Source organism: Spodoptera frugiperda, chromosome 2, assembly GCF_023101765.2.
Source record: "Spodoptera frugiperda isolate SF20-4 chromosome 2, AGI-APGP_CSIRO_Sfru_2.0, whole genome shotgun sequence".
Classification (NCBI taxonomy): Eukaryota; Metazoa; Arthropoda; class Insecta; order Lepidoptera; family Noctuidae; genus Spodoptera; species Spodoptera frugiperda.
The window spans coordinates 3,193,837-3,219,950 of NC_064213.1; the positions used below are offsets into that span (position 1 = coordinate 3,193,837).

At 38.4% G+C, this 26,114-nt stretch overlaps 2 protein-coding genes across 3 annotated transcripts in view; both read right to left on the bottom strand.

Annotated features, from left to right (window-relative positions):
• LOC118269151 (BMP and activin membrane-bound inhibitor homolog) overlaps nucleotides 1–2,095 on the bottom strand; it is a 76,033-nt gene extending 73,938 nt beyond the window's left edge. Inside the window, exon 1 of one of the 2 annotated variants that reach the window (XM_035584100.2) lies at nucleotides 1,659–2,095. In XM_035584100.2, coding sequence (XP_035439993.2) covers nucleotides 1,659–1,764 — 106 coding nt within the window. In that variant the 5' untranslated portion in view covers nucleotides 1,765–2,095. The remainder of the gene's footprint in view (nucleotides 1–1,658) is intronic. The other variant, XM_035584099.2, reaches the window with a different exon arrangement.
• A 4,024-nt stretch (nucleotides 2,096–6,119) lies between these two features.
• LOC118269079 (tyrosine-protein kinase receptor torso) overlaps nucleotides 6,120–26,114 on the bottom strand; it is a 155,523-nt gene continuing 135,528 nt past the window's right edge. Inside the window, exons 5-10 of the mRNA XM_050702797.1 lie at nucleotides 15,052–15,118; nucleotides 13,023–13,173; nucleotides 11,221–11,478; nucleotides 9,900–10,095; nucleotides 7,032–7,243; nucleotides 6,120–6,497 (exon numbers count right to left, since the gene is read on the bottom strand). Coding sequence (XP_050558754.1) covers nucleotides 6,205–6,497; nucleotides 7,032–7,243; nucleotides 9,900–10,095; nucleotides 11,221–11,478; nucleotides 13,023–13,173; nucleotides 15,052–15,118 — 1,177 coding nt within the window. The 3' untranslated portion in view covers nucleotides 6,120–6,204. The remainder of the gene's footprint in view (nucleotides 6,498–7,031; nucleotides 7,244–9,899; nucleotides 10,096–11,220; nucleotides 11,479–13,022; nucleotides 13,174–15,051; nucleotides 15,119–26,114) is intronic.

Sequence of the window (26,114 nt, forward strand, 5' to 3'; positions counted from 1 at the left end):
CACATTGTCGAGCATGATTCGAACGGCGCCAAGTCTGCCTGCTATCAGATCCATCGATAAGTTATCGCTTTAATGACGTCATCAACTGTCAATCCCCTAATATAGGCGATACGTAATCACAAATATGACGGTAATATGTAATATCGTGCAATATGCGGTATAGGATTGTTAATCATTGTTTTTATCCGGTTAAGAACTGATTGTTTGATTTGTTTCTTGCACCTGCCACTGATCTAAGATCGTACCGTACCGTACCAAAATACTAAGATCCACAAAATCAAGAAAGCCTAACGGTCACACTCAGAGTTACTTAACTATTCCTTAGTAACAATATTGTTCCAAGAACAATTGTTAAGGACTGGGTTAAGTAACCATTAAATTACTCTGAGTACGGCGGTAAAGATTAAATACTTATTTAGCTTCTTTATACAAAACGCGAGAGGGAGTGTCAGACTCTTACTGCCTAAAAACCACCCCGTTCCTACTCCTGCTTTTCGAGCCGGAGCCCCAGTAAACTCGCTAGGTAGTCCGCAGCTACAGATACTTCAGAATACTAGGTAGTTAATTTAAAATGGTAGTTAGGATTATGTACCTATAGTAAGAAGTAAGAACTGAAGTACCTACGATGAGTCTTTTTTCGCCGGTACTAAAGCTAAAGTAACAATGAGCAATTGTTACTTTGTTACCCATTGTTTTGAACTTAGAAGCCACACAAATAACTGTTCAGACTGTCTTTGAGACTCAAAATAAGGACTTTTGTTAGTTGAAACGGTTAAATATTCAATAAGAACTTGAGTCCGTAAGACTGACAATACGGAGTACCTAAGTATGTACCTATGCGAGTGAAATGTGTAGATAGATAATAGTTAGGTATTAGTCTCCTGAGCTACGGACTACCAACCGGGTTCACCGAGGCTCCAGCTTGAAAAGCAGGAGTAGGAACGAGGTGGTTTTAAGTCAGTAAGAGTCTGACACTCCCTCTCGTCTCGCCCAAGGGAACAGTCTTTGGATGCTTTCTCCCCTCTAAAAAAGGTATTAGTTTGGGATAAAATATGGGGTAATTTCATATCCCGGGAACGCGGGCGATGACGCTGCCTGACTGTGCCTAGTAATTGTTTATAAGGGACCTACGTATTTATCTAGCTTCCTAGACACATTTATACATAATTATAGTGTACCCAGTATTCTGCGAATAGTTATTCCAACTTCTAAGTGTAGCGAGCGTCTCAATCCGTAATTTTACAAAGTTAAATAAGTTTGTCTCAGGTAAAAGCGAAATAAATTAGGCAGGTAGAGAAAAAAGTGAACAATGCAAGACGCAAATGGACAATGACCGAATGAGAATTGAAATGTTTTGACGAGCTTGTGTTATCTATGATTTGTAATTTACTTATTAAGTAGGTAGGTAAGTAAGTATATGTATAAAAGGTAGGTATACCTAAGTATTGCTTGCTTTTACTATGATAAACTAGGCATGTAAATAGTATCAATTAGGGATGAAGCTCGTTAGATTACTTAAAAAGGAATTAAGCAATGTTTATGATTGTTTACTAATGTCCCAATGCTTAATAATGCTTAGTAGGTAGATACTTAGCTAAAGAGGTTATTTATCATTAGGTTATTATAGTTAAAACAACGAGTTTGTTTACAAAACTTACCGGTCAATCCAAAGTCTGTTGATTCCGAAGACGCCTCACTGGAAACCGCCGACAATTGGTACAACACCAACCAACACATGAAAACATTGACCACCGCCATTGCCATCTCAATTACTTCTTATTGTTACTAATAAACACTATGCAGTCACCATAACGACGATCCCAACACGCTAAACCATTCCAAAAACACTGATTTTCAAGTCATCACCAAAATAATCTAAAGTTCTTCTAAAAATACAACTAAATTACTAATATTTCTTAATTCTATCACAGTTACTGTTTGTTTTCACATGAATAACACTATAGTTTTTAATAACACAATCCTGTATTGGTTTTACACGTGAATTTTAATTAGTTATTATGAACACGCTTTTCCGTACGTCAAAGACAAACGAACGTAGTCCACCCGCGACGACGCTCAAAGCTCGACTGAATGAATGAAAGGAAAGGAACGATGCGGTGAGCGAGTAAGCGAGTCCATTCGCCCGAAATTAGTGATGACTGTACGTAAATATCGATGTCGATTAATAAAATTGTGAATAACTAAATAGCCTACTGTTTGTTGTCTTTTTCATGAAGGATAAATATTTTTTTAAATTAAAATTTTACAACATTTCTGTTTTATAAAAATAATGGAATTCAAAATTTTGCTTATGTAGTTAATAAAATATAAGACAAATAAGAGCCACAAATCTCTTTTAAAATACTGAGTGTTTTAAATACATAATTAATAAATTATTTAACGATTTGAATGCTTTTAGACACTTTAAGATATTGAAGTTACATCGATAGTCGATAACTGCAATTGATGCACAACACGGTAGTTTAAGGATAGACGCACTCACGCAGCGTGCTATCATTAGTATGAAAGGCGTTTTCAACTTTATATCGTAGTATTTAAGATTCATATTCGTATGCAATTTAAAGTAAATATGGCTGAATCTGTGGCGCCAGTTTTTGCGTTCGGCCGGCGCTAGCTGCCTGCATCGGGTATCCTTTGTATTTTACAAGAGATACCTAGTTTAAAAAAAAAAACTGTAACTTTTTTTATAACAATGAAAAATTAAAATGTTTACTTTACAAGTAGAATAACTTAAGAGTAGTCAAGAGCTTTCTTTATCTGTATTGTTTTGTTCGTCCCGACTACCGTTAGGGTAGATGACTAATTTTTATTTTTATGTCTATCTTGTAAATTATTTTAAAATATTAGACACGTATTTTTTGTTTTCTTACCGAAACAAATACTTTCAAAAGATATAAATTGATTTTAAAAATCGCGTGACGTCACTTCTAGGTACGTTTTAAACGTAGAAATGACGTGACCCCTAAACTTTTGATTCGTTTTATCTAAGTTTTGTTAATTGCTATATTCTATGACAAAATAAAAAAAAATACGTGTCTAATATATTTTCATTTATTACCTAACTGACGCAGTAAATAGATTTTTAATTGTCAGAGCTCGTCATCATCCCTATTTTTTTAATGTGTACCTATTTCCTACTTTAGGTACTTAAGTACCTAAAGTACCTATTTCCTACTTTAGGTACTTAAGTACCTAAAGTAGGAAATAGGTAATTACTTGATCATTTTCAATAGTATGTAGATGTACATGAATAATATATAATTATGTATCTATAAATAACTAGGAAAAGTTTATATTTTGTGCCCTCATGAAGAAACAGGCTCATTAATCTCTAGGCCATCAGACCTTTTTCAAAAAGAATTACTAGGTATTAACTTAGGCATTCGTATGTTAATGTGTTACATGGTATAATAAATTATCAATAGTTACTTACACTGTCAGTAATGTCAGTAACAACAACAGGTGAGCAGGAGAGTGATTAATACCTAGTATGAATAAAAAATCAAAATATTTCCTCCTTATTTACACTGTCAGTAACAACTGATAGAGGTTAGCAGGAGAGTGAGTAATAGTATGAATATAAAATCATCTTGGTTGACAATATACAAAAATTTTAGCGAAATAGGTTCAGTAGGTAAGCCTCTTTCTTTTTAATTTTGAATTTAGTATTTTTCTTTTTGAGCTAATTTGAACACTCTTTACAAATGGCATTGCAACAGCCGCGCTGCATGTCCGTAACATTCATATTATACAACATTACAGCTTTTTGTAGTTAAGACATGGAGGAATAAGGAAAATGGAGCTGTTCATACGGAATTTAATACTTGATTAATCTAATATTATTTATTTGGTTTGATTTCTTTTTTAATTATCGTTTTTCTTTGAAAGTTGTAATGTGCTTCTGTGACTAGTAATACTTTTAGTTTCATTTAAGTCGCACGTTTGATCTCCGTACTGAATACGTCATGAGGCCTAATTAACCCCCTTCCCAATACCGGATTCTCCAAGAACCCTTAAATTCCTAACGCACTTGATACGCCTCTGGAGTTTCGGATGTCCATGGGCGGCGACAATTGCTTGCCATCGGTGATCCGTATGCTCCAGCAGCTCAAACATAAAAAATGTGACTTTATGATATTAATGAATCAATAAGTACTTACAATATTTATATAAAATACTTTTCCTCGATCATAATAATATCTTTTTAGTTGTGCGCCTAATCACAGATTCATAGCAGTCGCTGTAAAATATATTGCAGACACAAAATAATCAGGCGCTTTCTATGAATCAACCTTGTTAAGTTCTACACACACTCTTTTGTGTCCTGTGTGGCTCTGACAGATTATGCACATTAGAAAAGCCACAAAAAGTTTATTTTGTAGCTGTTTAATGCAATATTGTTCGCCATACATCGATTTTAAGAGCGGACTAGTCGGCAGCTCGAACTTCCTTGTCGGTGCAGCAAAGATGCATGCTGTTTCACGCAACAAGTGTGCAAGTAACACATACTTCTTACATAGATTGTAATCAAGCTTAAAATAATATGTTTGTTCGTTTGTCTGATTGACACTTCGACGCGGATAAAATTATATATTCAAGCAGATTGGACGAACTATTATGCATTTTTTTATGGAAACCGTATCCAAAAAATCTGTATCGGTCTTCTCAAAATCAATGTTAAATATTTACTTCTGATTGTCCACTTCAGAGTGCCTTTTTTATGTTAAGGGGGGAATTTTTAAGGTTTTTGGGGTAAAAACTAGGAAGAGTGGGATTTTTACCTCACTAAAACCTCCCTGGTGGTCACTATCTACACCTAAAGGTGGCAGCGGGTTCTCTTAGTAGACCAACCCCTTGGCCCCCATAGTGCAACGCCTGTTATGGCACTTCCACTTCAGAGGGTCTAGTGCTTAGTAATTTTACCGTTTTTTTTTTTTTTTGAGGGGGGAAAATCATCCAATGACTTCTCCCGCCCTGGGCGAGGCGAGAGGGAGTGTCAGACTCTTACTGACTAAAAACCACCCCGTTCCTTCTCCTGCTTTTCGAGCCGGAGCCCCGGTAAACCCGCTAGGTAGTCCGCAGCTCCGGCAGGCATCAGCCCTACTGGGCCCCATCTGTGGTGGTCTGATGGCTCTTTGAGGCGCGCGCGGAACGCGACGCGCCGCACGCACGGGTCTGGTTCTGTTCGGGCGATGAGCTACCCTTGCTCGCCGACCGCAGGCCCGCATCACGGTGGCCGGATATCATCTCGCGATCCCCGACGCCCTGAGTGTCTCTCACGACGGCTGGGGCGTGAGGAGGTTCGTTCCCTCACGCACCCCGCCTCCTCCTTAGCTAGCATGACTGCTTCGCAGAAGGAGGAGACGGCATCCCAGTCCCTCTCGCTCCGCACCATGGCTTGAACCAGTGCCGGGCGCGAGAGGTCGCCGTCGCCGACCACATCCCTGAGGACTTGGCGGTGCTCAGCCCACGCAGGGCACACCGCCACTGTATGTTCTACAGTGTCCTCCGGGCGGTCCTCGCAGTGATGACACCCGGGCGTTTCCTCCCGCCCAATAAGGAACAGGAACCTACCGAAACTCCCATGTCCGGTAAGCACCTGCGTCAGGCGGAAGGTGAGGACGCCGTGGCGCCTCTCTAGCCACTCCTCAAAGAGGGGACTTACCGCTGCAATGACAGCGAGCCCAAGTAATTTTACCTTAACGTAACGACACGTTTATGTCGTTCGGCGCTCAGATTATCATACTTGGGCGCATACTCTTGAAACCAATCTCAATGTCAAAACAATTTTAATGCATATCAGCCACTGGACGTCCACTGCTGAACATAGACCTCCCCAATGACTTATTAAGTTATAAAAAGTAAGAAAGGCTTGTTTTTAAAAAGCTATTATTTTTATTTTCACATTTATACCTATGCTTAACTAATTTATGAGCTCAAGCATTGTTCTGATTTGAATTATAATTTTTGTGTTGGATAGTGCCTTTATCCAGGAAGTCTTTAGGCTATACAACATCATGCTATGGCCAACAGGAGCCGAGCAGAGCGGGTAAAACCGCGCGGGAGTAGTTAGTTAAACAAAAAATAAAACGACACCATAAATTATCATACAAGTGTAATGTGCAAATAGGGTGGTAATTATAACATTAAAAAATATTCAGTCTTTAGTGTAACAATGACTAATCACCGGTAGGGATAACCATTTGTGTCAGCCATATTGAAATCAAAGTCTCTTAACCCAAGTTCTTCTTCGGAAGGTGGGAAAACACAGTCTAAGTCCACGTATAGTTGTTTTTGGACTGTCAACTTGTCCACAATGTCGGCAAATGTTGGCCTGTCTGATGGGTTCTCCGACCAACATTCTACCATGAGCTGATAGAGCCTTGTTGAAGCTCGAACTGGCTTCGGAAGACGGCCTCCACCGGCCAGGAAGGGAGGTACTTGGTGATTACTCAACTCAGCGTATGGGAAGCCACCTGGAATATAAATGGAATTTGTTTAGTACTTGTATTCAAACTGAATATGTTTAATTATCGCTAATATTTCGGTACATACAGGCACAATGACATATCGCACAAGACAAAGGTGGAAGTGCTGAAATTTCCAAAAATATGTTAAGTATGCCAAAGTGCTTATAAAAATCGCTTAGAAAACCTTACTAGGTATTGTCCTAAAAATATTCATGTAGCACTTGGCTTATCGAATGTGCGATAATGTATGGTGTCTTATTGGTACTTATGTATATATTTATGTATAAGTATAAGTATACCTAATAAATTAGTAAGAATTTGACCTACAATACATGATAATCTCTATAAACAAGAAAACATATAGTGATACAGAAACACTACTATGACAAAAAATACATATATTATGTTTGTCTATTTGGACAGGCTAGATGTACACAACTAAGAGACGAATGTCAATCAAACTTAAGTCTTAAGTCATTTTTTTTCTACGTGAACGCAGTAACAAACAGAAGCATTACAAAAGACAATTAAAAATCTCACCTAACGTTGCGATTTCCCATAGCAAAACAGCGAATGCCCATACGTCACTGGCGCTGCAGTACTGGGAATGCAGGATGGCTTCTGGAGCCAGCCACCGAAGCGGCACGGGTCTGGCTCTCGTGTGGACGTACACTCCTGACCTTGATAGACCAAAGTCTGCTACCTTCAGTAGACCAGTGCCGTCCACTAATATGTTGCGGGCTGCCAAGTCCCTGTAAAGTAGAGAAGTAGAGTGTTAAAAAAGAATAGTAAGTAGGTAAGTACTTGATACAAAAAGTGATTATCTATGTATGTATGTGATCATAATTATAGGTATAGGTATTGGGTATTAGCTTCTGCCAGTAGCTTTGGATAAAAAGTATCCTATCACCCAAGTCAGCGCATACTTTCTCTGTATACAAAACATCAAAATCCGGTCAGTAGTTTCAACGTGATGGACGGACAAACATTTAAACAGCCAAACCAACAAACTTTTACATTTATAATGTTAAGTGTGATAGAATGATTGTTATATTACGCTAAACAATATTTTTCAACAATATACTTATACTTATTGTAATAATAAATTCAAAGACGTATTCACGTATTTTTTTATATCAATAACTACTCGTCTTATTTTATAAACTGACGAGAGAAAATAACTTAACCCATGCATTTTTTGCAAAACCTGATTTGTCCATTTATATATAGAGTTGAGAATTGCGGGATATAATAAATCGGGTGATTCGTCAACCTTGAGGTTAGCTCCTAGCAACAGTTGCTAGGTAACGCGAAAGCTGAATGTTTAGGAGCATCGAACGCCCCAATTTTGCCAGTATTTAGCTTATTTCATACTAGCTGATGCCTGTGGCTTCACTCGCATGGGTTACGGACTTTAATAATGCAGTTTTTTTGCGCAACTTCAATAATAATAGAGGCCCCAATAGGGCCCATAGTTGGAACATATTACTGTATAAAATTGTACACCACATTATACATGGATGCATTAAAGTGATTTAATTGGAACAACAACAAACCTTATCTTCCATGGCGTAAAAAACAAGTTTATTTGGCCTATAATCTGAATGTCAACCTGAGTTTCTATTAAATTAAATATATCTTTGTCAGGGGCTCACGGACCCCGGGAAAATAGCTGTTAACGGAACCCCTTCTCGGAAATGGCCGGTATTTTCCTCGTACAGCGACCGACCTGCGCATTACGATGCTTTGAATTCCTGCCGTCATGGTTTTGGCTTAGGGACTATGCACATAGACTCACGGCCAATTCCAATAACCTATCTTTGGGTAGATTTGCCTACCAGAGGTAGAATTTTGACACAAGCTCCATATAAAACGTGTCAAAATTCTACCTCTGGTAGGCAAATCTACCGATAGGTAGGTTATTGGAATTTGCCGTCAGTCACTATCCATTACTGTCAAAGATATCTCTACGACGGAAAAATAGGGATGACGGTTGCGTTGTTTAAAGGATGATGCCAAAGTTTTCATGAAATCCGGTTCCACCTTCAAATAGCTATGTGTTACGTCATTGGATAGGTAACTTTGAGCTGAATAATAGTTACTATGGCGCCAAGTTTCAAATCTTAGTCCGTTCAGAGTTATTCTTTATTAAACATTGTAGTTTTATCAATAGCACTCAACGGTTGAGTTTTTTAATACCTATTGAAAGGTGGGACCAGAATTTGCAACCTCCTTTCTATATACTAGATTACTTTAAATCATTAGACACGCTTTTTTTCTTACAAAATGAAATAATTTCGACAGTACCTATATTGATTCGAAAATCGTATGACGTCACGATATAGTAGGTTACGTATGTGAGCGGTGACGTAGCAGTCGTGTTATCTAAGAAATGCTTTCTTATACGACAAAATTAAAAATATATAATATTAACGTATTTCAGTTTTCGTTATTGTTTCTTATTAAGTATGATATAAGCAGGGAAACGAGCAGACGGATCACCTGATGGCAAGCAATCGGCGCCGCCCTTAGAAACACAGAACACTAGAGGCGTTATAAGTGCGTTGTCGACCTTTTGGTGGGGTTAGGATTGTTAGGAATTTGAGGATTGTTGGGGATTGGGGAGATTGGGCCTCTAGTAACCTCATTCACACAACGCAAGCATTATTTCACGTCGGTTTTCTGTGAGCCGGCCCATTCGTGCCGAAGCATGGCTCTCCCACACTAACATCACAGAATAAGATAATGAGATTTGATGGCAACAGGCAGGTAAGTAGGTCTTTTTATTTGGTACAACGGATATCATTATCTTTCTGCTCGAACGGTGTAAGTAATTAGATATTATGTTATGTTTATCCGTCTTGTAGCCCATATTATCATCCAAATAAACAACACATAGATGGAAAGTTATTCAGTATCTGTATCGGAATTTTTCGGTGCTATAAGTAGGAAACTATGTAGGTGTATGGTATAAAGAAACATATGAAACTAGTCGGGTATGTTTACTATATAAATATTACATCGTTTCGCATCGTCACGCCTCATCCCCGAAGGGGTGTCAGAGGTGTACATTACGAGACGTAAATTCACGTAATACCAACTTTTCACGATTGCATTTTGTGTTATAAGTCCCATGCAATATTGGGTTAAATTCTGAACTCCGTGCTTCTACTTAGAAATTATCGAAAAGCCGAAAAAAGCTCAGCAATACTTTGCCCCTTGCATGGCAATCGCACATGTGACTTGTAATTTTGATGAAATTTGGTATACAGATCAGATCATCGGCCCATTTAACATAAAAAAAATACAGTAGGGTATGAGCTGACGTGTGTGATAGGACTTTTTATCCCACGAGACCGCAGGCGAAGCCGCTTTCAGAAGCTAGTAATCAGTACAAACGTTAGTTACCTGTGTGTGATTCCTCTTTCCTCCAAATGCCTCATGCCCAAAGCGACTTGTAGTGCATATTCTCTCATAGTGCTGCCATCTAACTGGAGGGCAGGTTCTGCTACGTAATGGTCCTTTTTCTTATCACTGTCTAAATACAACTTGCCGTCGCCCTCTGATAACGCAGGATCCGAGTCGCTTAGATTCGTGTATTCAGCTGGAATTAAAAACAATGACCTGTTAGTACAGTTTTGTGTTCTAAATCCATCCATGTAAGGTAGCTTTTCGTTTGTTGACAGAGATGATGAAATGTAACCAGTAACATCTACTTTTAGTACGTAAACAAGCCGCTACACGGTTGGCGCGGTGGCTGAGCAACTCGCTGCCGTGCAACGTGTAGCTCGCTACGCACACAACTCTTTGTGTGATCCACAATTTATTGTTTCGGGTGTCATGTGCATGTGAAATTGTATGTTTGTAAACGCATCCATGACATAGGAAGAAATCCTAGGCTGAGGCAACGTTTTCTTTAAAAGAACAACATAAAATCGCTGATATTAGGAGATGCAAATACAGGCACATTGTTATAGATGTACCCAAAAAACATTAAAATCGTACTATATATATACATTAGGTCTGGTATATACGTATCTATTGCACGATCCTTTTAAAATATTCTCTTTGAATATAAGCTCCTGAAATATTTTGATTGAAGAGGTTCAAGAATAAACATTGCTCACAGAAATTCAACAGGCGTTCCAAATTTCTGTTGAGCTTTTATTTGCTATCTTATTTTAATGTGGTACTTTGCTCATTTCGCGTTAAATTGATTCATTTAAATGTCGTTTTTGAAGTGCTATTTTGAACTACCCATTTAAAAACTTAATCGTTTGCCTGTAAATGTAATAATGATGTCTCCATTTTGTTTTGTTCCCCACTTTTTTTATTATGGACACGTCAAAAGATGTTTTCTGAAGCTTCAAGTAATAGTTTGATGATACTTGATAGCAAACGACGTAAAGGAGATTACTTTTGGGGCATTTCTGAAAGTGCAGAAAGTTCAGAAAAAAAAACCTAACACCACGAATTGTATTGTGAATCTGATTGAAAAGGAACCTAACCTATGGAATTTCTTGCTCGTTCTTCTGCGTAGGAATTTAAACTTTGGAACGAGCAAATAACTTCACTAGAGGGCATTTGCTTTGAACTTTGAAAGGCACTTTTTGGTCTATTCAAAGTTCAAATTCAAGTGCCTTTTTGGTCTAAGTATTTGAAATAAATAATTTTGACGTTGACTTTGAATTATACGTAATATCTTCTGTTATCTGCTAAAAATACTTACAATCTCCTTCAGAAGGTCTTCCTTGGGAGCTATCAACTCTTCTTGTAGTGTTGGAGAGTTGATTATCTTTCTTTCTCCCTCTTGCTGCTCTGAGGAGGGAGAGGAGATCCCCTCTTGGGGCGTGTTCTAAGAGGGCGATGAGCGGCGCCCGTCTGGTGCAGCATGCTATTAATCTAATGACATGCTTATGGGAACCGACGTGTTTGAGCATTTCAATCTCTCGTAGGAAGTCCTGCATTTCCTCTTCAGATACTTCCTCTGTAACAGAAGAAATTTATTTATTATATATGACGTGTAAGTAAGTGTGGGAGAGCCAGTACCACGGCGACACAGAAAACCGACGTGAAACAACGCTTGCGTTGTGTTTTATTGTGCCAATTGTTAGGAGTGAGAGCAAATACGTCATTTCTACGCATAAAACGTACCTAGATGTGACGTCACGCGATATTTTAAATTAAGATAAGTATTTTCGAAAGTAAGCAAGAAGAAGTTGTCATAAGAAAATAAAAAATATGTGTGTAATATTTTAAAATACTCTACAACACGAACTTTAAAGTAGAAATTAGTCATCTAACCTATAAGGTGGACATTTTGTTTTAAGACCCTAATAATAATAACTCGTTACAAAGTTATCTAAGAAATAACTTGAAACAAGAAGTTCAAGAGTGCATCCATGAACATTACGGACCGCTAACTTTCATTTCCTAGACGCTAGACCAGAGTTTCCCAAACTATGGGTCGCAAGCTTTTTAGTGTGCCTGATTTGTAGAAAGACGTACTAACCAAATGTTCTGTAATTTTATTATAACTTTCGTGAGACATACTAAATTAATTATTATGTTATCGGCTTACTCACGTAACTGTTTGACGAGGAACTCGACTAGTTTCAAGCCATGCTAGAGGCTCATATTCATGAACGGTATTCCGCGACACACGACGCGGCGATTGTCGCGCTGCTACTGAAACTGCTGCCTCTAGCATGGCTTGAAACTAGTCGAGTTCCTCGTCAAACAGTTACGTGAGTAAGCCGATAACATAATAATTAAATGTTCTGTATTTTATTTTTCATATTGGTAACGGTTTAGTTCCCTCAGTGCCGGCTGACACCCCGGGCGAAAATATTGTGGCGCCCACTTGAGGGAAGCAATATCAAGTGTTAGTAGTAGTTTTTAATTTTTTTGGCGCCCCCCAGAATTTGTCGCCCTGGGCCAACGGCCCATCACGCCCCCCCTAACGCCGGCACTGAGTTCCCTGAAGGTGGGTCGTGAGTTAAGGAACTTAATTTAGATAGGTGGTAGTTCAGACAACTTTGAGAACCATTGCGCTAGACGTTTTATGTAATCTGTGTTGAGCATGCGAAATTAGCTAAGTACCTATTGCGCTTTATTCCTATAAAAAAAAAATGGAAGTAGACATCTAAGTATAGAGAATGTGACTTGGTTTTGTAAGGCAGATTAAAAAAATCTGTCTCTTTAGTCTAGTGGTTTTAGCTCGTGTTTAGCAATCTCTTTTAGGTAAATTCGAAAGAAGCCCTATTATCCTTAGGCTGACGTAGGTAACACTTAACTTCAGGTGTGACACCTACACTGGTAGGTGTAGGCTCCTTCACGCTAAGTAATTTTTAGTTAGAAAATTATGGTTTAGGGGTGGTTTGTGAAAACGGTTACTTAAAGAGTAACAATGGGTCTCGGTTTAAGGGTCTAGCAAAGTCTCTTTTTCTATAATAACCATGCTGTCCTGCTTACTCCTAAAAGATTTGCAGAAGTTAAGTCTAGGTACATCATAATGTATGGTAAGGGTACCTGTGAGCATTTTGGCAGCTACCGTGATGGTCTCCCCTCCAGGCATGTCCAGCTGAGCGGCGTGCACTCTGCCGAAGGCTCCGCTGCCTATCAGAGCTCCCAGGTGCACCCTGGACCTGCTAACTTCCCATTCATCACCTTCATCTTCAATCTAGAACAATACAAATAATTATTATGATTTTTTTATGAAAGCCGGTAAACGAGCAGATGTTTCACCTGATGGTAAGCAACGTCACCACCCATGGACATTTGAAACACCAGGGGCGTTTCCAGCTTTTTAGGGGTTAGGAATTTAAGCGTTATTGTTCAGGAATCGGGGTTTGTGAAGATTGGGAAGGGGGAATTGGACCTCCGGTAACCTCACTCACACAACGAAACACAACGCAAGCGTTGTTTCACGTCGGTTTTCTGTGAGGCCGTGGTATCACTCCGGTCGAGCCGGCCCACTCGTGATTTAGGTACTGTTGAATTTAGGTACTGTTTAAAAAAGGCCTATTTTATGTGATTGGTCGGAAAACGAGCAGATGGATCACCTGATGGTATGAAATCGACACATCCCATTGTGATACCACTATCAAAGGAATCATAAGTGCGTTGCCGGTTTTTCAGAAATTGGATTTAGTACATATTTAACGATTTCCTCGCTTCGTACGGGTTGCCATGGGATTTTAAATCTTTTACGTTACACATTACATTTCAATTAAGCTCATGTATTAAAATTTCACCTTTTTGTAACGGTGCACTGAGTCGTGTTTTCAAATTGTATCCCTTTATGCGGGTACAGTTAGCAGCAAATGTATATCAAACATCTCATATAGGGTGACTGGTAATTAGTGAACGATATTTAAACACGTGATTGTTTTCATGATTACAAACAACTTTCCCAAAGAAACATTTTCAGAGTAGTGAGATTTATTTTGAACATGATGATAACAAAACAACTAAATTAGGCACGCGCGCGTGTTTTTGCATGATCAGCTGTTAGCAGCTTAAGTTCCAAAATTAGTAGTAATTACTGGCTATATTATAAGCCCGCTTTAGAGCAGAATCTCTCTGCGGTTTTTAACTGCATCATTTGTGCAGTCCTATAGCGATCTTCATTTAAATTACTCTTATTAATACAATGACTGACTGGACCATGTCCCAAAACTGTCAATACCCCATCAATGGAAGGGCAGCATTATCTAAAACATCAATGATTCCCAAGTTGGAAATCATTTATCTTTTCTAGGTAGCTCGTTTGGTAGGTAGGCGGTTGGGAATCCCAAGGGGATTATGGGAAAGACTGTCTTACTTTAAGAGGTTTTTGTTATGCCCTAGACGTATTTCTACCATTTGCCAGTAACGTATTCTTTCGTACTTTGGTCACACAGTCCGCAGAGGTGGTGAGAACCTAGAAAAACTATTTTATTATTTAACATTGAACGCCGTGGTGGTCACCGGTGACCGATTTTAGCGAAGATTTGCCTTCAGCAGCTTTCTATTGGCAGTCAAAGACTTAACTAGATATTGTAGTTAGGAGCACTGAAGGTAAGAGATCGCGCCGACGTTCCCCAACGTGATAGACCGATCAGGTGAAGGACTCGTTCGCAAAATTACACGGTTTTAAGAGGCATGCTGGACAGAAACTCTTCAAAGCAGATCATCTGCCCTCTGGGGCGGCAACTCTGATGCTTACCATGGTCCTCAGACATGCGGGAACGACCAGAGAGAAAGTCGTATTTCGGCTGTAAGCTATAGTAACTGATGATGTTAATATTATTGCAATTTCCCTCTTCCCAATCCCCGATTCCCCAGCAACCCTTAAATTCCTAACTCCCAAAAGGCCAGCAACGCACTTGTAACGCCTCTGGTGTTTCAAGTGTCCATGGACGGCGGCGATTGCTTACCATCAGGTGATACGTCTGCTCGTTTACCGGCGTGATCCATAAAAAATAAATATTTAGATTTTGAAGTAGCGCTCTGTATTGTAACGTGGACTGTAGGTACATACCCTGTAAAATTGTATTGTTTTATGAAATAATATTACCTCAAATTCTTTTTGTGTGTACAATGGGCTCTCTTCCATTTGACCTCGCACCGGTATTTCATTATTGCTGGGAACAAAAAGAGAAGGTACAATTTAATTTGGGCGGTGTATTATTTTATTTGTTTTTTTTTTTTATGTATATAAAGGGGTTTTCAATGCTATTGTGCTTAAAGTTGTTCTCAAAGTACTTGCGTAATTGTTTAATATTATAAATTCGTAACGTTACATGTATTTGTTGTTGTAAGTACATCAGCAGTCTATAAGTGGCCACTGCTGAGCAAAGGCCTCTTCTTGCGCGGAGAAGGTTTAAGTATTAATCACCACGCTTGCTCAATGCGGGTTGACTGTGCGTATGCTCATGAATATGCTCATATACCTTTATGCTATAAACTAATAGTTTACTGCCATAATCAGAGGCGTTAAATGGTATCTTAACCCAGTCCTTAGCAATAGTTTTCTGTTACTAAGGAATAGAAGGTTATAGAATAGGATAGTAATCATTAAATGTGTCTGAGTAAGGCAGTATGTGTCTTTTCTATAAAGTTGATTAATTTTTTTCATAATAAGGTCAATTTATTTACATTACCGAATCCTATCTAATTTCGAAAATATTAAGTTACTTTAACCTACAAGCGTTCGTTGGAGAATTTACTTAGAACGAATTTTAGAAAATGTTAAATAATCTAGTACCGTCAAGCGTATTTGTTTGGAAATGTACTAAGAGCGGACTCTATACTCCGATCGATACAAAATCGATCATCAATCAATATCGATAAAAAACCCAATAACAACGTAGGTAATTGATATAATCATGAACTTAAACAAAATAATTATCTAACATTACATAACCATTCTATGTTAAAACGCTAATCTGAATACACCAAATCTTATTGTTTAGTTTCTTATATGAAGTAATAGTTCAGTAGCTATTTAGAATAGATTGGCATCTATTTGTTTCGTTATAAAAATCTCATCTACGATTGCATCAGTATGGGGCAAGTCATTTCGAATGTTTCTCTTTAATGTACGCAATAATGCGTGTTAGTGATGTAGCTGTTAACTGTTTGATAGTTCATTGGATATCGATAGTTTTTTTTTTTATGAGATAGGGCGACAAATGGGCCTGACCGTTGAACCAAAGGAGTTTCAAAAGCGTTGCCGGTCTTTATGGATGGAGAAGAGCTTTTTATTTAAGGGGGCAAAATCATTCAATGGCTTCTTTCGCCCTGAGCGAGGCGAGAGGGAGTGTCAAACTCTCACTGACCACCACGTAAAAACCACCCCGTTCCTTCTCCTGCTTATCGAGCCGGAGGCCCGGTAAAACCGCTAGGTAGTACGTTTTAAAGTCAATTTAGTCATTATAATAACTATCGTGAGTCATACTAAATTACTCACGTAAGAAAAGCTCTACTAGTTTCTACCTGTACTTAGTATCTGCGCGTGCTGCTCATGATGAAGAGATGAGATGAACCTCTGTGACTCGAAACTAGTAAAGATTTTCTCCATTAATGTACGTAAAACAACGTGATTTTTAGTTAAGTCAGTTTAGTCGCTTAATTTTGTATTAAATTGATAATATATCTACCTTTTATACAAACATATTAATAATCAACATTATTTGATTTACACTAGCAATAATAAAACTTATATCAAACTGCGTGAGCTAAACGAGATATCGATAAAACTAGAATTAAGGTACACATCACTAGAGGGTCAAAAGTCGTAGGTCGAATCTTACACACATAATATGGATACCCAAAGTGACGTAATATTTACGTAAAACATAATATACTACGTCTATTATATTGTAAACTAACTACATGTAAACTTTCTCAAGAAAAAGTGACAAATTAAAAAAATATAGATAGGTACAACGACTATCGCATAACCAATTATTGATTGCCTGACAACTTTAGTAATTTAGACTTTGATGTATTAAGTTTAAGGCACATTATTCAAATGAGAGTAAGTTGACAGGTAAAAAGAACTAATGGTTTTAAGCAAGTTCAGTAATTTGTCAAGTTTTATCGAGTTTAAAATAAATTATTTGAATCGAGTAGTTTATTAAAATGAGTTGTCTTGTCATTTATTTTCTGTTCGTTCACTTGATTTTGTAAGAAAAACTCTTAGTTACGACAGTACTAATGTTTCTTATAATGTATTTTGGTATTTAATTCATTATCATGTATTTTATCTATAAAATAAATGGCTATTTACATCATACCGTATTCTCCCCAACACTGTTGTTTTTAGGGCGTGATGGAGTTTCAGTATCTTCCTGACTAAAAACCACCCCGTTCCTTCTCCTGCTTTGAGCCGGAGTCCTGGGGTCTTAGTCTGTTATTACAATTGTGTCAGAATGGTCGATTATTGAGCAATGCAAGAGGGAAGGAGCTATACAACTTACATAGCTCCATCTCTCCCGCACCAAAAAATGGTCGACCATTCTGAGACAATTGTAATAGCAGACTAAGGCGCCTGGTAACCTGTTACATTGTCCGCAGCTTCGGATCGGGCATCAGTCTTATTGGGCCCTATCTGTGGTGGTCTGGCTCTTAGAGGCATGCGCGGAACGCAACGCGCCATACGCACGGGTCTGGTTCTGTTCGGGCGGCGAGCTACCCACCTACCTACTTAGCAAGCATTAACCATACAATCCTGAATATAATCTTCTTAATTACAAAAAGGTATGAACAGTGCTTTTTGAAATATTAAACAGTTGTTACACTTATAAACAAGGCCGAACAATTAAAAATTAATGAATGGGTTGTGGTTCAAGTTGGAGCGTATTTATGTCATAGGTTGAGTGTTGACGATTTTAATAAAACTAGTGGTCGCCTAGTGGCCGAAATTCGACCATATATGATTTAATTTACAATACCACTTAACGTACGTTGAAGGATAATTTTTATTTAATTCAAACTCTTTTATAAAACTCTTTTCATATGAGACGTGAGAATATCATCGCAATGTCTATCGATTTTGACGTTTTGTCAAATACGATCAGATACTATGCATGTGTGTGTAATGTTTTATTTATTGATTTAATGTACTTTATAAGCATTATTTTTGAAAAATATTAGCGCTATGCACTTCTCCTACACATAAACTATAAGTATACCAAACTTTATGCTCCTACGTCCGCGCAATTTTCGTAAAATGTGGTCCAAAGTTTTTGCATCACGTATTAATATATAGATACGCTATGTGCCGTGTTTAGCTTGTCTAGATAGAATAACAAAACTGTGAAATTTTAAAACCATTCCTTTTCTTTTACTTCAATGAAATCTTTGTTTTGTTGCAGAATCCAAAACTCACACGTTTACGACTTAGGGACCACATTTCATTGTATCAGTATGTTCAAACATAGGTACTTAGCAAAGGCTAAAGTAGAGACTTTAGATCCAGTTTCACAAATTGCTATGTTTATAGGTCTATGTGGTTGGCTTGCGCCAAACCAATTAAAATGTACGATCGCTAGCAGTGAGACCCAACCTTACGCTTGGTGTACTGTCAATCAAAGTTATAACAACTTGATCTAACAAGTACGGTAACTAAACTAATTTATATTGTTTACGTAGCCTTGTTTTCTAACTAATAGAGTCTGTGTATCTGAATAAATGTAGGTAGAGGAAAATATATTATATACTTTTTATAAGATAAAACGTCAAATGAGCAGATGTGGTATACCTAAGCGCAATTTCAATCCAATAAAATTATTAATAAATAATTATTGAATGTCAAAACTATACAACCCCAATCGTAACTGTTAAAATAGCATTCAGACTTCAGAGCACAGAACATAGAGCCAAACTCAATATCATTGTTGCCGTCCATGGACAGGTTTTTTTTTGAGCGGGGAAAATCATCCATTGACTTCTGGTGAGAGGAAGTGTCAGACTCTTATTGGCTAAAAACCACCCCGTTCCTACTTTTCGATCCGGAGCCCCGGTAAGCCCGCTAGGTAGTCCGCAGCTCCGGGGTAGTCCGCAGCTCCGGGTCCATGGACAGGCTGCAACACCAGTGATGTTCCAAGTGTGTTGCGGGGGATTAGGGATTTGAGGATTGTAGATTTTGGGGACTGATAGATGATAACTAGAGGTAATAGGAATATAATATTACGTCACGATTTTTTAAAGCCAAAGTCAAAAGTCAAGCATGTTTATACAATTTATCAACGAAATGGATAATGATTATTCAAATCTGTTGAATGTATATTATCTAAGTACCTATATCTCCCATATTTTAATTATTCCCGAATAATATTTTTGTTCCCATCCCAATTGTTCAATGAGTTGTGTGTTTGTGTAAATTGAGTTCATAATGTTGGATGAGTTTATGAATTAATTAGAAATAAGTTTTGTTACCAACAGGCTCGACCCTCCGCCCTCCGTAATATTGAACGCAAAAATAAGTCTACAGTTGTTATTCTGACTCTGAGTTCGTATTATATAAATATATAATAATTATTCGGTACAAGACCCTGACAAAGTATAACAATAATTCGGGAACTTCGCCTATGTTATCATAACGAAATTGTGAAGATATTCTAATGATAATAAGACTTTTTACTGTTAAACGAAATTATTATTAGGTAGTAGGTACATTACGTATATATGTACCTAAATATAGACCGTTTAATTAATTCTTAGTTAGACAGAAATTCAAATCAGTCACAGAAACAATCGATTTGTAAAATTTATTTTTCTTTTTGTATAAGCCGGTAAACGAGCTGACGGATCACCTGATGGTAGGCAATCGCCACCGCCCATGGACAATCGAAACACTAGAGGTGTTATAAGTGCGTTGCCGGCCTTTGGGGGTTAGGAATTTAAGGGTTGTTGGGGAATCGGGGATTGGAAAGATTGAGAAGGGGGTAATTGAGCCTCCGGTAACCTCATTCACACAACGTAAGCGTTGTTTCACGTCAGTTTTCTGTGAGGCCGTGGTATCACTACGGTCGAGCCGGCCCATTCGTACCGAAGCATATTTATGTATGTATATTTTACCGCCATATTTTAATCGAACAACGTTAACCTATATTTTAAATAGGCCACAGGAACACGAGAAACATCATTTTATCAAAGAATTTTCCTTATATGTATAACTTTGTAACACGCAGTAAAATATAAGGCCTCAATAATATATCGGCAGTTGAATGAAACGTCTATAGATAAACTTAGTTAAAGACTATAGCTTCTGCCAGCGGCTTAGTCCGCATTCCCGTGGGATAAAAAGTATCCTATCACCCTGTCTGTATACCGAATTTCATCAAAATCCGTTCAGTAGTTTCAGCGTAATTGACGCACAAACATCCAAACATCAAAACAAACTTTCACGTTAAAATATAAGTGTGATTGCATAACCAGTACTTAGTTACTTGCGAGTAAGTGAATCCTTGTAAACTTGTAATCTACTTCCATTTAGAAGCTAGCCATAAAACTATCTAGATCGGTATCAAGTCTAGCCAGTCACTTGCCCTTTGACTCAACGCATCGACGTTTAAATAGAACTTTTAAAGGATAAGCAGAAAGCGATGTGGTTTTGTTTTTAAGTCTTTGACTGCCAATAGAAAACTGTTGAAGGCAAATCCTCCGCTAACGTCGGTCACCGGTGACCACCACGGCGTTCAATGTGTTAATGATGTTTAAACCATCATCAATTTTGGATGATGGTATATTTTTTTTATTCGTAGCTCTACTATATTATTATGATTTTTTCATGTGTCGAGGGGTGCGTTTACAAACATTCATGTTTACATACACATGTCAGTCTTTACTCTTCATAAGTTTATGCGGAGTGACTACTTACTTGTGTCTACTATTTTTTAACATTATTTTTTGTAAAAAAACTACGGTGCGTTTTATATACATAAGACATCTAGACCCGAAACAACAATTTTTGGATCACACAAAGAGTTGCTCCGTACGTGAATCAGAGCTGCGGATTACCTAGCGAGCTCCGGCTTGAAAAGCAGGAGTAGGAACAGGGTGGTTTTTAGTCAGTAAGAGTCTGACACTCCCTCTCGCCTCGCCCAAGGCGAGAAAGGTCATTGGATGATTTTCTCCCCTTAAAAAAAAACACGTTACGCGGCAGCCAGTTGCCCAGCGACCGCGCAAACCGTGAAGTCAATAAATTTAATGTGATTTAAAGTAATCACAGAATAATACCGTAATACAGAGTGAATAGAAATCGAGGGGTGTATATTTACCAGGTATGGGGTGAATACATGTTAGAACATTTTCCTAACATTTATTCACCCTCTTCCATATCTATCACCCCGTTTTACGGTAGCTTACAAATTGCACCATACGATAGAAGTGACAGCGCTACGATTACACGCGCAGACGCCGACTCGTGAACGCGCGAATCAGATGCGCTCGCACACCTTGCCTTCTTGACCATTTTAGTGAACGCTTACTTTAAGGGCAATCGTTTCGTAATATCTAGTTTTGTTTGTGAAAGGCTCATGATTTGCACATTTTAAAACATCTTTAATATAAATAAGAGTTTTATCTTATAGACGTATTGGATATTGATTCATTTATATTATAGTCAATCACACATCATGCATCAGTAGCCTATATAAGTGGCCACTGGTGACCAAAGACTCCTTCTCATACAGAGAAGGTTTGAGTATTAATCACCATGTTCGCTCAGTACGGGCTTAGGCACGTTGAGGGTAAATATACAATGTAATTTAAAAGAAAATAATCTCCATAACGTATACTTTATTTCTATAAGAGCCCACAATCATATAAACATGTTTTTACTTTAGACTTGTTGAGATACCTAACGCAATATTTGATATTATCACAGTCACTAATGAAAGAGGGACCTACACATTTGACAGAGAACTGAGTACTTACTCTTGAATCTAATTTCAATGGATCAACATTGATATTGTGAAATTTCATACTCTTGAGTTATAGAAAGATATTGAATGAACTGAATGGTATTAATTTTTGCTTTAATATATTCTGTACTCTGAATGCTATTTAACAGCTACGAGTGTATAGTTTTGACATTGAATAATAATTGAGATTTTATTGTATTGAAATTGCATTGGCATTGAGATTGGTTTCAAGAGTTGGCGCCCAGGCCGTGCCTTTTGATAAACCTGAACCTTTTAAACGAACTTTCTCATTGGTTGGTTCATTCGCGCTGGCCAATCTGAGCACCGAACGCACTCTTGTTTCGATTTTGTTCAACGTAAAACAAACTCGTACTAAGGGCACTGATCCAGGCTGTTTATGATATGATAACATAGAAACCACCAACCCTTAAATAACAATCCACGATCAAAAATACTATTCAAAGAATTCGCTTCAAGCTAATAGTGTGAAACCATAACATTACGTGTTTTATCCATAGTTACGTCAATGCTTTCTATAGGGAACATACCGTTTGTATGTCTTGTCTGTATGTTAATAAAAATGTGAAATTGTACGTCGAATCCGTCATATTAAAGACTTTTGTGGTATGACGTAACGCCACGGGTTTCCCTTGGCTGTAGGGTGACCATGTAAAACGGTGGACATAATTTGAGTTGTATTTTTTATACAACATGTTGTGTGTCGGAACTCAGGTCCATGCGAGACATTATGTATTTTTAACCCCCGACGCAAAAAGAGGGGTGTTATAAGTTTGAAGTGTCTGTCTGTCTGTCTGTCTGTCTGTCTGTCTGTCTGTCTGTGGCATCCTAACTCCCGAACGGATGCAGAGATTTTTTTCGTATTAAAGGAGACTTATGTGCGAGTGTTCTTAGACATGTTTGATGAAAATCGGTTGAGCCGTTTTAAAGTTATGGGCGGTGAAAGTAACGTAAGCGGGAGATTAACCGAAGGTCTGCAAATATACTGGGATGGGGTCTCAAATGAAATCGCACTGAAAGAAATATTGAAAGATATCATTTTTTCGTATTAACAAAAATAAAAAATTTAATAAAAAAATTAAAAAAAAATAAAAATAAAATTAATTATTTTATAAAATATAAAACCTGCACCAATGCCTAACTTAACCTAACCTACCTATAAAAAGTATGAAATAATATTAAAAAGCAGACCCCCGAAGAGTACTTTGCGTTGAACGAAAACATAAACGAGAACCTAATTTAAAGGCCCTCTGAATGTACTAATAATTCTAAAAAAAATATGTCGCGTTGGGGGCCATGAATACGGACTGCACACCGCACCCGCGCCGCCATATTTCTATTTTCTGCGTTATAGTTAAGTACTTAAACATCAATTTACTTTAATGTTAACACCAAGCATGTGATACTTATGAACAAATCGTAGAGAAGTAAGAAATAATTAGGAGCGGTCCCCCAACGCGACGTATTTTTTTTTAGAATTATTAGTACATTCTTAGGTACTTTAAGATTAGGTTTCTTTTATTATTTTTTACTTTTAAAGGGAAATTAAGATTTAAGGTCGGGGGTTTTAAATTTTTAATTTATCTATTGTTGGCTTAGGTTAACTTTTATGGATACGAAATGTAACATAATCACACTAATATCATAAATGTGAAAGTACATTTTTTTGGATGTTTGTCCGTCAATCGCGATGAAACTACCGAACGAATTTTGATGAAATTTGGTATTCAGACAGGATATGAGCTTAGGCTCGCTGTCATTGCAGCGGTAAGTCCCCTCTTTGAGGAGTGGCTAGAGAGGCGCCACGGCGTCCTCACCTACCGCCTGACGCAGGTGCTTACCGGACATGGAAGCTTCGGTAGGTTCCTGTTTCTGATAGGGCGGGAGGAAACGCCCGGGTGTCATCACTGCGAAGACCGCCCGGAGGACACGGTGGAACATACGCTTGCGGTCTGCCCTGCGTGGGCTGAGCACCGCCGTGTCCTCAGGGATGTGGTCGGCGACGGCGCCCTCTCGCATCCGGCACTGATACAAGCCATGGTGCGGAGCGAGGGGGACTGGGATGCCGTCTCCTCCTTCTGCGAAGCAGTCAGTCGCGAGAGACACTCCGGGCGTCGGGGATCGCGCGACGATCTCCGGCCACCGTAAGTGCGGGTCTGCGGACGGTGAGCAAGGGTAGCTCGCCGCCCGACCAAAACCAGACCCGTGCGTGCGGCGCGTCGCGTTCTGCGCGCGCCTCAAAGAGCCATCAGACCACCACAGATGGGGCCCAGTAGGGCTGATGCCTAATCCGGAGCTGCGGACTACCTAGCGGGTCTACCGGGGCTCCGGCTCGACGGGCAGGAGTAGGAACGGGGTGGTTTTTAGTCAGTAAGAGTCTGACACTCCCTCTCGCCTCGCCCAAGGCGGGAGAAGTCATAGGATGATTTTCCACCCTCAAAAAAAAAAAAAAAAAAGACAGGGTATGAGCTGACTTGGGTGATAGGATACTTTTTATCCCACGGGAACGCGGGCGAAACTGCTAGCAGAAGCTACAGTTACATAAGTCGGTGTAGTATTATCGTGTTCAAGAAAGAAAGAAACAGACGAAATGTTTACATTGACAAAATAAGGCTACATAACTTTGCGCATTTTGATCTCCAATAGGGGTTTTCAACAGTCAAGTTAAACGTCCTATATAATAAGAAGTTTTTAACTTTTCTCATATAACGGGCGCAAATACAAACTCGAAAAGAACCCAATAACACTTCACCCAACGTAATATGGAAATCGAGTCTCGAACTCGACCAACCAAAATCCTGTTTTTAAAACAAATATTCTTCTTTTCTCAAATCTCTTTTTAAATCCTTTGCGAATTTGAACCTTTAATAAAACGAAAACTGAGTAAAATGAAAGAATAATATGCCATAGTTTGTGTGTGAACATTCTTATTAGATTAGGGAAAGCTTAGTTTGAAAGGTTCGATAGAAAATCCTTTGTAAGGAAAAACACAGGAATATTATCAACACAAATAATAAACATTTTGGCTATTTTTGGGTGTCCTTGTTTGTCTTAACTCTTCATACGTTTTTGTGGAGCGACTACCTCTTTTAACTACTATATTTTTTGTATAAAACCGTAGCCCCACACTAGGATTTTCTCCTGTGTGGTGGGTGCGTTTACAAACGTACAAGTTCACATACATAAGACACTAAGACCCGAAACAACAATTTGTGGATCATACAAAGAGGACTCGTTACAAGTTGCGTGGTAGCCGGTTACCCAGCCACTAAGCCAACCATTTAGTCAAAATTATTATCAGCTTGCAACAGCTCATAGCTCCTCTACATGAGAGAGTTTGTTCTAATTTCTGTTTGTTAAGCGGGTACGGGATCGAAGTTTAAAAGGTTTAAATTTATCAGACACTATTGTTGCCCATTCTCAGCTGAATGTGTAATCCTTTAGTCGCGAAATGTAGGGTTTTTTTTTGAGATCGAAAACCATCCAATGTCTTCTCCCGCCTTAAGAAATGTAGTGATAGTATTATATATTCATTCCATCAATCGCAAGTTTAGGGATAGTGTAATATTTTCATGGCAATAAGACAGTCTCACTTAACCAACTTTGTATGGACACTCTACACTCGAATCGATATTTATAAAGCGTATTATTTGTTGTCATTACTTTCAATGTAAATGCCCAACACTACGTTGAAGTTATCAACAGGTTTCTTGTCAATACAATTGAATCGATTACGTTATCGAATATGTAAATCGATTGGAAATTCGATACTTAAGTGGTTGACAGGATATAGCCTTATTTGGAACATTATTTTATTTACGATAAGGATTTAGGTAATATTTGAGTTCAAGAATTGTTTTTCATCCTTACTATCATTTTACACCAGTCATTGAAAAATCCTGACTGCTTCGTTGGCCGAGTGGTTGCAAGTGCAACTGCCGAGCAAGGGGTCTCGGGTTCGATTCTCGGGTCGGGCGAAGTATTGCTGGGCTTTTTTCGGTTTATCGAAAATTTCTCAGTAGTAGCACGGAGTCTGGAAATGTGCCCGGTATATGGCAATAGTCTCACTACCTATTACATGGCACGTATATAAAATGAATTGTGAAAAGTACAGTGGCATTACGTGCCATAACGTGCACCTCGGCACCCCTTCGGGGATAAAAGGCGTAACGATATAAAAAACAATGAA